This window comes from Archocentrus centrarchus, unplaced genomic scaffold, assembly GCF_007364275.1.
Source record: "Archocentrus centrarchus isolate MPI-CPG fArcCen1 unplaced genomic scaffold, fArcCen1 scaffold_30_ctg1, whole genome shotgun sequence".
NCBI lineage: Eukaryota > Metazoa > Chordata > Actinopteri > Cichliformes > Cichlidae > Archocentrus > Archocentrus centrarchus.
In genome coordinates, this window is record NW_022060259.1 from 875,339 (window position 1) to 888,672 (window position 13,334).

The 13,334-nt window shown below is 38.6% G+C and overlaps 1 protein-coding gene across 1 annotated transcript; it reads right to left on the minus strand.

Moving 5' to 3' along the window:
* Positions 1-4,715: 4,715 nt before the first annotated feature.
* purg (purine-rich element binding protein G) lies at positions 4,716-12,250 on the minus strand. Its single transcript, XM_030724068.1, has one exon. It carries the CDS (start codon positions 11,937-11,939, stop codon positions 10,911-10,913), a length of 1,029 nt encoding a protein of 342 aa, XP_030579928.1. The 5' UTR covers positions 11,940-12,250; the 3' UTR covers positions 4,716-10,910.
* Between the last annotated feature and the right edge of the window lie 1,084 nt (positions 12,251-13,334).

The following is a 13,334-nucleotide window of genomic DNA, read 5'->3' on the forward strand; positions in this document are numbered from 1 at the left end:
CTTATTGCCCATGCCCATAAGTTCAACTAAAATAACTTTCATACAAATCCAGAATATGGATCAGATCAGTTTAACCAAGTTTTTAACTAAAGATGCTTTCAATGACTGGACAAAAAAATACTGTTAGCTGTCAGTGCTCCCCCTAAGCCTCCCGGCAGTAGAATTTTTAGTTGGCACAAACCTCCTGGAAGCACAAGTTTTAGAACGCACAATTACAGGTCTCAGTAGATTTTAATGGGGTGCAAATGAGCCTTAGAGACTTGCAAAGAACCAGGAATAAGAAATACTAATATCATAATAAATATAAACCACTGAGAATATTGTCACTTTCTGTGAGCGGCATTATTATAGTAAGAACTAAGTAAATGGTAAATGGTAAATGGACTAGTTCTTATATAGCTCTTTTCTACTCATCTGAGGTGTTTAGTAGATGCATCTATGGTATTGTAGCGATTCTCTTAGTTAGAGAGCGTGTTGATGTTGTGGGATTTCGGACTGTTCGGGAGGTTCGTGAAGGCAGCATGGAGAGAGAGAAAAGACCGAGAGCTTGCCTGTGTGTGTGTGTTGCTGTTCCGTTGTTGTAGTTGTGGTTGGCGTGGCTGTGGCCTACAGCAGCCGTTTTTCTGGTAATAAAGACGACCTTTGTTGTGAACATCGCCGACTGTGGAAGTGTGTTTATAACGTTACAGTATGAATTTGAACATACTAGGTCACCATTCAGAAAAACATGACCTCTGACCTTTACCCAATTATGACAAAAATTGAATCAGGTGATTTAGGGGTCACTGGCCATTTTTGTGCAAATTTTTTAAGTGAAAAAACAGACAAACAAACATATCAATAATAATATCCCGTTCCCCCATCCTGGGGTGGGGGTAAAAAAACAAAACAAACCCAAAAAAAAAAAAAAACCTACATTCTGCAGTGCAATTTAGGGTTAGGCAAAAAACCTGTTGGCCTTCAAGGGTTATTTCCAAAAGAATAACTTTAATTGAAAGGAAAAAATTTAACTTGTCAAATATTTTCTACAGCGGTGCACCAACTTTCTGGACCACCTGCCTAATCTTGTGTTGGTTCCCCTTTTGCTGCCAAAAGAGACCTGAGACCTATCTGCTACTATCAGTTTAATGGATAGTATTAAGCAACTTAATCCTTCATGAGCTGCAGTCTGCGTTGCTTCCAGTTGACGCCAATGAGATAAGAGTGAACTCTGGTAAATTGGGTCATCAGGTAAAATGGCCATTTAAGGTTTAAGCATCTCAGCTCTTTAAAGGTTAATGGACAATGGCTACAAATGATTGCAAATTGTTGCCACAACAGTACTTGACATTTAGCATTTGATTTTATTGGTCTGAGGTTGGTAACACAGCCAAGGCAATATCTCATTTTGAGACTGCCCTAGAAAACTGCATGGTGAGTGGATATGACTTGTACTGATTGGCTAGACAGAGATCAAGCTGGAAAGGATGTGCAGCAAGTTAGTGATTAAGGACTGAGATGGAAATGTACTAACAAGAGAAGAGCTGAAAAGATGGAAGGAGTACTTTGATGAGCTGATGAATGTAGAAAATGAGAGAGAGGAGGATGGATGGATGAATGGATGGATGGATGAATGGATGGATGAAGGAAAGTTAGTAATTTAGGAAGTGCAAAGGATTAGTAAGAAGGGAGTGCAGGCAGCTATGAGGATGAAGAGTAGTTAAGTGGTTGTTGGTCCAGATAACAAACCTGTGGAGGTATGGAGATGTTATAGCATGAAGTTATGGGAAAGAGTTGTTAAAGCTATGTTAATAAGAGCGTTTGCCTCGAATATATGTTTATTATATGATTATAGCATGTCTAAAAACCTGCCTTGCATGACTCATATTTATGAGTTATCATTAATAGGACACAAACTTTTGTCAGTACTTTTGCTCACAGATAATAATTTGACAAAATAATGCAAAGCATTACAATGTGTAACAGTTTTAATGAATGCATGGCCTTTAATAAGTTGTGAATATATGATAATATCTTATGATAAAATATAAATTTAGTATAAATTTTCTGTAACACTGTGGCATGGCACCGGATGGATTTTTGAAATAGAAAACAAATAAAAGCCTTGATAATCCTGCAAAATCTTTTAATGGGAAAAAAACAACAATGATCAATACAACTAATAGACACAGACTTATTCTTTTTCCAAATTCTTTGCCAGCAACAATCAACACAAAGTTTTCCAAACTCAGACAACTTTGATCTGTCAAAGACTATATTGATGTTTGCTGTCCAAAAACTGCTACATGAAAAATTATTTAATAAATAAACATCAGATGAATTAAGAGTACAAAATGATGTTGTTAGATTGTCTGTAGATCTGTAGACTTTGTCACAAGGGCAGTGTAACTGTAAATAGACATGACTGTTTTTCTTAAAAAATAAAAAAACAGATCATCTAATGATGGACTGCCTCTAAGGTCAAAGCACTCTTGGATATCAGCACTTTCATCAGACTGATTCTGGTTCTGGTTCATCCAAGGGCTGAAGAGGCTGGTCGTATTATTTACAGTTAAACTTTACCGTCTGTGATTACGTAGGATGTGTTCCTGATGCAGGTGGTGCACATCCTTCACAGAAATACTATGCATTACATAGTTGGAAATTTCCTACACTCCACGCATTCCAGTGATGTAGCTCAGAAAAAAAAAAAAAAAAAAAGGGAAGAACATGGCAACACTGAAACTTTCTTTGTCCAAGTTAAAATGCTACATTCCAGTCATCTAACACGCTGCGTGTTTGGAGGAGTGGAGGTAACAGTGTACTCATGTTTGCTGAGAACGCTGACATGCTGTCAGATTTCTGTATCGTAAACATGAGTCTGAATTCTGTTTTGAAGGACTGTTGTTGCATTTTAACAAGCAGAAAGTTGGATGTTCCAAATTTCTGACATCTTTGGGAAGCAGCACTATTTGAGAACAGCAATAGGACATCAATTTTCTTTTATCTACTTTTGATAGTTCCTCTTTGCATGCATTCATGGGGTCCACAGAAGCACCTTTATATAATATAACATAGCACCATATTTCTTATAATTTTCCTATTATACTGGGACCCAACCATTGACATGCATACACTCTAAAACATGATAACCATTTCTAAATGTAGCATCATTTCAAACATTACAAGGCAAGTAATGAATATTAATACAGTACTTTACATGTAGATGAATTTTTTACAGTACACAGTAAAGAAAGTGCTAGAGTACAAAACTTCCTTGTTTTTTAAGTGTTAGTTTACATGAATATAGGACACACCAATGCATTACATTACAGTAATATAAATTTACACATTTTCACATTTTCAGTTATCCACTCAGTTTTTAAAAGATTAGCAAACATTTATATCTCTACATTTCCCACTCCAAAAATCTGATGATGAGTTGAAAGCAAAACTACAAACAACTTCAGCAGGTCTTCTTCAGTATGCGTACATTCACATCACTCTGCCTGCACAACCACAACCATATAAACACATACAGTTCAACAGAGTTCTACCTGTGTTTCTTTAAAAAATGACTGTCTAAATCATCATGGATCTGAGTATATTATCCAATGATCCCAGGAGGACTAGTTTTCAGATGACTATACTGAATCACTGCAATCTGCCAAAATAAAGAACATGAATCACAGTCAAACTGTGAAGATGCTTTAAGGCGTCAGGGCTGGAAACTTCAGATCCAGTTAACAGTCCAAATTTCTTTTTGTCGAGTTTTTTGTTAAAGTCTAACAACCTGTAGCCCTCAGCCTGTAGCCTTTTTTTACTGTCCGTGGATTTGGAGATATTCTCATCTCATTTAAAGGACCACACCAGCAGTTTGCATGTGGGTCATTCCACTAAAAATTAAGCAGTGCCTCCCACCAGACACCCTCAGAATCAGCTGGATTTTTTTATACATTAATATATTTAATGAAGCCATGCAGAATTTTATTTTCGTACTATGAACACTGTCAAAGTTACAGGTCCTCCAAGTGCATATGGGATGGGTTTCATTTTATGTTATTTTCCCACAAATTTAGAGTCTTCATAACTTCATAAATACATGAGCTGAAATACCTGGATCACTGAGGGGTATCAAAATTATGAATCAACAAAAGAGGAGACTGCACTGAACGCACGTTTCACAGTAACTGGATATTTCCCACTAAAGTTTAGTAAAGTGAGTCCAAATGACAGGCTGTCTCATGTCAAAAGAAACCCACACAAGCTGAACACACAATGAAGCAACAAACTGATAAGAGAGCACACCAATGTTGTTTCTCCACTTCACAGCCAAAACTTACATTTATGGGTGTGGAAGGTATAATTGTATTCAAAAATTGACATGGAAGGAATTATGAGGTAAATCCCACGTGGCAATAAACGTAACCAAATATGCACTTTCTTAAATTACAATATACTCCATGATGCTGATACTACTGATACTTCATTTTAAAAAGAAATCAAGCTGAACCAGTGATTTGTCTTACATTGTGACACTTGGAGTGGATGTAAAATTGATTAAATAATTATTAATCTCTGACTCTCTTCCACAGTGTGTCTCTTGTCCTGTCTCTCTCCCCTCACAGCAGATGACCCCCCCTCCCTGAGCCTGGTTCTGCTGGAGGTTTCTTCCTGTTAAAAGGGAGTTTTTCCTTCCCACTGTCGCCATGTGCTGCTCATAGGGGGTCGTTTTGACTGTTGGGTTTTTTCTGCATTATTGTAGCGTCTTTACCTACAATATAAAGAGCCTTGAGGCGACTGTTTGTTGTGATATAAATAAAACTGAATTGAATTAAGCCACAGTTTTTACCAGAGCCTAAATGAACATTTCTTGTGCTGTACTTGTGAAGTTATGTGGGCTCAAACATTATGGGAAAAAAAAAACTGCTAATTAAAAGTACTGGACCCAACCCATGTACTTAAACAGATTATACCTTTGAGAATATTCATAGTATGAAAGTAGTTTCATTTAAAAAAAAAAAAAACATAAAGATCAGCTTATTCTGAGTGTGTCATTTTTTTTTCAGTTTTGACTGATTTTCTATGGGATGACACCTGCCTGACAATGAAGAGCACATGTGGTAAATGATAAACAGACTTGTACATATGTAGTGCTTTTGTACTCAAAGTGGTCAAATACAGCTGCATAAGATGCTTCTTGTGCTTTCATACTTCAGACTGTGGTTCTGACAAAAGCATAACGTGTTATAATGAAAACATCGTATTCAGGGCAAGACTGACAACACATAATTTGGACAAGAAAATCTCACTCTTAACCTTGGAAACACACAAAAAGAATCACGCTAATTTAATGTATCGAGTTGTCACGTAGTGTCATGGTCTTCCTCAGCTAGCTGTCAAACTGGACTCAAGAAGTGAAAGTTTGTGAACAAAGTTGGACCTTTTTTGTTTCCTTTGCTTTTTATTTGTGTCTCAAATGTTGGATACACTGCATTATTACACATTAAAGAAGCCAAGTTCAGTTGCACTGAAATAATCGTTTTTGTTTTTTTTCCATTTTTCACTCTATCGATGGCAATTTTTTTTTATATAGCACATTTCATTACATGTAAACTCAATATACTTAACATAGAAGATTAAAAACATAAAAACTATTAAATCTGGCCCCCACTGTCACTGAAGACAAGCTGACCACAGCAGCTATTTTCTGTGAGGAATGTCAGGAATCTATAACCTCTCATATCCGCCTGTTAAACAGTTTATTTACTGTACTTTAATCATTTATAAATAATGTACCTATGAACTATGTCCTCTGGAACCAATTCTAGGAAAAATTAAAAAAAGAGTAATTATCAACTATAAAACAAAACTAAAAGCCAATCACTTTCTAGATCTATCTAGTCTTTAATGCTAATTATGTCTGTTTCACACATATCTTTGCTGTTTTAGTAGATTTTCATGTTTGTTTTATGCATAAATGAGCTGAAAGCTGATGGGGTGAATAAGGTTGTCTGACAGATGTTAACTGCAAAAGTTGCCAAATTTACTTCATTCTTTTTCATCACCATGTTAGTGATTCTAATGCAATTAGAATAATAACAGAATAAACTATGCTATAGAGAAGCTCTACAGCGCACCCCGTGCACATTACTCATGCTACAGCCTAGTTTAAACCAGACTGTAGCATAATTCAACACAGGTGTAAAATTTAAAAAAGGTTTTTCACTTTTCAAGTGACTCAGTGCCCCGACAAAAGGATACCACTGAAATATTTTGATGTGTCAATTGTCATTCAAAATAACAATTATAACAATACTTGACATTCTTTTTTAACCAGTAGTTTTCTGTTCAAGTACAGTTATCGTCACACTGTTCATGTCAACATAATAGAATTATGTTGACATGACCATTTAATTTCACATGATTCTGTGAGACTCTAGAGTCTCAGTACATATGGTGACTGTTATATGGCGGTAGCATGAATATACACATACAGATGTAAAACTCCAGAGTGTCTCCTCAATAAGAAGCTGTCAAACACCAACACAGACACTGATGGGAATTTTTAAGCACAGCTCATCAGATTCTTTAACAGGGAACCATGATTGTCACTTTACACCAAAGGCATAGCTAGAAATGGTCCCTCTATGTCAACTGATTACAAAGCAGCAGAACGAAAGTGCAGCTTTTATTTAAAGTGCTATTCATTTTGGAATTTATGAAAGAAATATCCACTATAACTTTAAAGGATGTCACATTCCACCTTCAACATAAAGTCATTGATGATGAGAAAATTTGCCTAATTCAGTGACAATCAATGCTTTACTGTAATAAGTTAATTAAATCTTTTCATTTCAATTAATTTTCAAAATAAACTGTGCTTTGAATTGTACCCAGTTAATATATATTTTGCCATTTGTAGGAAAATAAAACAACTCACACTCTTCACCAGACTGTACAACACACACCAAACCCAACTAGTCCTGTGCTTTTCAAGCACTAAAGGCATTACAAGAATCGGCTACTAAAACTACAAAAATGTTAACACTCTTTTTTAAATCATTTTTAAACATGTTTTGCTTTTTTTGCCCCCTCCTTGTTTCATTAAATCTCAAATCCACTGAACAGAGATGACAGCTGCACTGAGACAAAGAGCCCAAATCAGACATGTGACGTATCACATATGTATCTTTAACTTGTTCCCGTTTAGATATGCCCTCAACCTCCCCACATCTGCATCAGCAGCTGCTGGGAAGTCCGACTTCCTTCATGATAATTTCAAAAGTTGCACACTTCAGCGAAAAAATTTCCACCAATACATCAAGAGTCAAAGTAATTTAGATTATTAGGACCTGTACTTCATGAATACTATCTAATCTCAAAGGATGTACCTCAACTGTAACGTCAACTACTTTTCTTATAAAGCTGCCCTTCTAATTTGCTCCTGTTAGAAATTATAACAGAAATTATATTTTCACTCACAGTAAAATAATGAATCAGTTTTCAGTGGTACTATAAGCGAACAAAAGCTACTTCAATTAAATAATTCACATAAAGATTAGCAAGTACTAACTGATTCTATTCAACTTGTTGAGTTTATTCTTGCAGTTAGGTGGGGTTAGTGGGGTGATTCTAAATTGCCCGCAGGTGTGAATGGTTGCCTGTCTCTCTCTCTCTGGTTGTCGCCCCCCCGAACCCTGACTTGGATGGAGGAAGAAGATGGATGGATGGATGGATGGATGGATGGATGGAGTTTATGTTTTTAAAGGTATCTTTCAGCTTTTTTTAAAAACAGACACAGAGGTTGATCTATGTCTTGCTCTCACCACAGCTATTATTTACATACTGTATTTTGTGTACTACACATAAATCAGTTTTATTGGAGGGTCTACTGAGTTTCTGTAAATCAAAACTGAAATCATTTCACTGAAGTGGAATCCAGGTTGTCGCCTTACACTGAATCAAAGGTTTGAGCAGCACAACAATAAATGCAGTTGTATGATGCTTAAGTCAAAGTCTGGCTTGGGCTCTTGGTCAGCGTGACCAGCTCTGCTTTTACACTGGTCACAGAGTACAAACGTAGCTAAATGTACAGCGAAATGCCATCCGAGCTTAAATGAAGTAGCAGCACTTGGATGGATTTTAAGGACTCAAAGTCAAAAAGAACGCACAAGACATTTACACTTTCACACAACTTCATCACTTGCTGGAAAGGTAAACTACACGGTTCTGCAGAAACAAGCATAATGGTATAAAGATGGTTTATAGACCCATTTGAGCTGGATGTTGAGCCCTTTCTATGCCAACACTCCCATTTTACCAGTAAGTACGGAGGTGTTTGCTGACGTGAAGGTAATAAACCCAGTTTGTACCTTGACCTTAATCTTTTTACATCATGCTAAAAAATACAGACCTGAGCTGTAATACTGAAAACTGGGTAACAACAACCTCACAAAAAAATGTGTCAAAACATTTCCATAGCACCACATAATGTAAAAAATAAAACATTAAGCAGCACAGTACCTAAGGTATCACATAAGGGACAAACTTTTATGTTTGATTTTATTACTTTTTTTTCCTGTGTAAAGATTTTTTAGGGGCGTTTATTAAAATAGCATAAAATGCTCTTTATTTTGCACAGCTGCAAAAAAATTAAAGTCAAAACTATTCAGCTAGCATTGGGAACATTTATACCAGTAGTTCCTAAACTGGAAATCAGTACACTGAGGTCCTGCAAGATAAATCACAGGACTCCTGAGATGACAGAAACAGATTACCTAAATAACATTTTACCTCCTCGTACTACAAATAAATACTGAAAATAAGAAGGAGTGATTCTTTTTTCCAAAGTGTTTATAATTAGTAGAAACGGCTTGGTTATAAGAGAGGCATGTTCATCCAGGAGACCTCGTCTCTCTGAGTTTAGTGCTTATCTACCATCAGTGCTGTATGCTTCAAATTCATGTGAAAAAAACAGCAACACTCGCAGCAGTCGTGCACCCTGGGGCATCTTTTCTCACTTCACGTCTATTTTTTCGTGGCTGTGTATGACTTCAGGCTCTGTCAAATGCTTTATGTATAGCAGTGCAGGCACTGAAGGAGCAGCCACTAAACAGAGCATCTGACCATCTTGTGTTCAGCAGAACACATGTAAAATACCTTTCCTTCTGACAACATAGTGTGTAAATTTGAGTATTAGGGTATAATTAGGATATAGTATAAATACTGTAACTCCTGTGACACAATTACTCTTTCGAGATCTGTGTGTCTTAATTCTTCTGTTCAAGCTGTATTTTTGGATTGGTGAATGGACCTGCATTTATATAGCTATTTTCTAGTTTTATTTACCACTCCAAGTGCTCTTACAGTAAATATATTTATTCATAAAGTGACCTATTCAGTCAGCAATTCTACAAGCCAGTTCTTTTTCAACTGTTTAAGTTTCAAAGCTAGTAATCAACTAAAATTATAGTGTATGAATCTGAATTAGCTGACTAAGACAAATATCATCTGCACAAGACAAACACTCTTGTGTATGTAGACAAAGTGCTTGTGTTGGATAGAATCACTGGCGCTAGACTGCAGTACCTATAAAGTTTTTTTAAATCCTTTTGCCTCTCCTACTTTTGTGAATGAATACATACTGACTCCAGTGTGGAGGCTTATCACAAACCAGGCCATCACGTAGTGTCCTTGCACTTGTTTAAAGCAGGCTTCTACAGCACAACATGTCTCCCCTCATTGTGATGCTGGCGAGGTAAGCAGCAAATCAGCACAGTGCTACATTTAACACATTGCAGGGTATTCTAGTCCGGTCATTTGCACATATTTGATTGGCCTAAAGCACTGCACTGCAGAACGAGCTGTGTCACTAAAATGAAAGCGTTTGAGTTCATTTTTGCCAGCATTATCATTGATGTGCAAAGCAACATCTTCTGTGTCTCACATGTGGCAACATAAACTGAAACTGTTAAAATGAATGACAAACTTCCAGTAAAGGTACTAACTGGACCACTGAAAAGGCAGCACACACCAGCAGTATATGATGAATGTCGCAATGTGTGTGTGTGTGTGTGTGTGTGTGTGTGTGTGTGTGTGTGTGTGTGTGTGTGTGTGTGTGTGTGTGTGTGTGTGTGTGTGTGTTTTCTTTTCTTTTCAAGTCTAAGCAGCATTCCTCTATTACAACACTCATTTCCCAGAGCCACCGTTTGTTATTCAACAAAAGTAGCAATTAAAAGAAACCTAACATCCATCCTGATTCCTGTAATTGAACTTCTTCTCCATTTGTCCAGTTGGGTTGCAGGTGTTCGATAATGCTGCTCATGTGTATTGCACATTAAGTTCAAGCTTGGGGTTTATTTGCTAGCTGGAGGCCCAGCAACCAATCATGTGCAATATATGAGGTATTCTCTTCATTAATAAAGAGTAATATTTTTCTTTTGTATCATTTCTTACATTGTACTTTTCACAAAAACCAAACTCTGCTGAACACATTATGGCAGTTCATCTAAGGTGACAGACTTTCTGCACAGTTGTGTCTTATAAAACTGTTAACCATATTGCTTTGGGGGCAAAATATTAAAAGATACCAATAGTGTCACCTTAACTTATAGTTAAAGTTTACGTTATTGTACAGTGCACCCCTGAAATGACAAGCTACGTATGTGTGTGGTGGGGGGGGGGAGTCCGGGGATGGCACTGAAATGCATCAAACAGCACTGAGGAGAGGACGACTGACTTCTTGGCATGTTAAAGTTTGGAGTTTACCAGCCCTTGGCAAATAAACTGAAAAGTTCATGAAGTACATGGCATCTGGGTAATATGGTAGGGGCACATACAGTACGTCATGTTACTATCACATCTGGACAAAAAATGTTCATCATTAACTGAATCCCTAATCTAGGCTACATGCAAAAGTACCGTGAAGGTCAGTCCTCCTGCTCCTCACTGTCCTGCCGGCCGTCTGTCCTCTTCTCTTTATGACAAGAAAAGATTCGTCGCATCTCCTCCTCATACCTGATGAAATTCTCTCCAAATCTGGCCCAGGCTTTCAGGGGAACTGTGATGGTGTTTCTATACGGCTGGCGCACTTCACTAATTTTTAAAAAGATGCCGTACCGGTTTGAACCCACGTCAAAGTAAAACCTTTTGTTGTCCACTCGGAAAGATGCAGCCTCTGGAAGCTCGGGATTATCGTTGCGATTCCTGGACCCTGCTCGGCCGCGGTCGTCGCTCTCTTCGTCCCCGTAGTCTTCAATGAGCTGTGACAGAGCGTCTCTAAACTCAATAAGCCCCTGTGCGGGTAGCACTATGGTCTGTTCGATGCCCTGGCCATAGTAGCCCATTGTGCCGTGTCCTTTGCTCACAGTCTGTCGTATGCGGAGGAACCTACCTCTCTGGTTCTCTTTTAGGTCCAGAAAGTACTTTCTGTTGTCTCTCTCAATAAATTCGCTCTTGAGGACACGGTGTGCGTGATCGTCGGACACGGCCGAGCCGGTGGGAGACAGGGTCGTGTGCTGCTCCTGCGCTCTTTTGCGGGAGTCATTCCCGCGGCCCTGACCATTGTTACTGTGCTCGTCGACCTGCGGAGGCGCCAGCCCTCCCCGCAGTCCAATGCGGGCGTAATAATCTATAAAGTCTCCCAGACAGTAGCGTAGAGCGGGAGCCATCGACATAGACAACGTCAGCTTGCTCTTTCTGATGTTATCATGACGGCCCCTTCCTATCCACACCTCTGCTATTTTGAGGAAACGGCCGCGTACACTCTGCTTGACATCCAGATAGAAGCGTTTCTTCTGGATGTCGACGCGTTTGGAAGCTAATTCCTGGATGTCATTTCCTTGCTGCTGTGACCAGGTCTGAACATATTGCTGAGGAAATGCATGTCTTGGTAAAGAGTCTGATGCAATCTTACCCCTGCCTCTTTCCATTCCTTTGCAACAGCCATCAGCCATCATGATTTATATTCCACCACTAGACAGCACAGGACAAAGCGTTCGTCCATTCCAGATGGGAATTAATAGGCGAATAAAGCAGGCTTACTCATACAACTTGCAGGAGCAACACACAATTTAGCGAGATGCCTCGAATGACCTGAAAATGGCAGCTAGTTTGGAGTCATCAGCTGGTTGACTTTCTGTGTCCCGAGTAAAGGTCAAGTTCTCCTATTTAGCTATTTCCAGTTCAAACTTCCATTCCATTTTCTATCAAGTATTTGCCTTATACCTCCCCTTTTACTAAGGAAGCCAAGGAAGCAGCCAACCTGAAATGGGAGGAGGCGTCCAATACTACATGAACCCGATGAACCCATCCACCCCCCCACCCCGTCCTGAGAATACCTCAGTTAAAGAGACACGGCTTTTATTATACTGAAGGTTGTAATTCTGATATACTCTCACTTCACACTCATCTACTATCTAAATATTGATTAATAAGGGGAACAATGCATTAATCCAGCCCTGGAGTCACTGAATAAAAGATATTTATAAGATAAGACAGAATTCACGCGATTATTATGACAGGAAACAAAAATCATGAATGATACAAATTACGGTATTTGTAAATCAGAACAGGGATTTGAAATAAAATGCCAAAATGGTAAAATGTAAAGCAATGGCTGGGTCAGAGAGTCAGACTGCTGGCTTTAGACTCTCAACAATACTGTCGTGTATTTTTTTAGACAATTTTTCCACATCTACAACAATCTCTGTGTTACATATATTTTCAGTGTAACTACACTGGGTGGCTAGCACTGTCGCTTCACAGAAAGAATGTTCCTGGTTTGAATCTCCTGTTCGGCTAGTGCCTTTCTGTGTGGAGTTCGTGTTCCCCTTGTGCCCACCTGGGTTATCTTCTTCCACAGGTCAGGTTAATTTCTGATTGTAAAGTTGCCCTGGGCTTGAGCTAGATAAAGTGCTGAATGTGTGGCAAAATGTGACTTGAAGTCTAAATTGGGGTGGCTGTGGCTCAGGAGGTAGTACAGGTCATCTACTGATTGGAAGTCTGGTGGTTCAATTCTACAGTCTGCATGCCAAAGTATCCTTGAGCAAGATGTTTTATATAGCTAGTGAACATTTTGTCCTGAAAGCTGATGTGTTAGAAGCAGAAAAAATTGGGAGCATAAGGATTTGACAAGAGCCAAACTGGAGTCGGATCATCGCTGAAACTGCAGCTCTTGTAGGGTGTTGCTGGTCTGCAGTGGTCAGTTCCAGGTTCATAGTAGTGAACCAGCAACAGGATCATGGGCCATCAAGGCTCACCTGGGCATTAAAGGCTAGCCTGTGTGAGCCGGCCCAACAGACAAACTACTGCAGCTCAAATTACTGAAAAAGTTCATGCTGGTTCTGATAGAA

Excerpts from the sequence above, each read along its gene's own strand:
- purg (XM_030724068.1), bottom strand. The coding sequence starts at position 11,939 with ATGATGGCTGATGGCTGTTGCAAAGGAATGGAAAGAGGCAGGGGTAAG.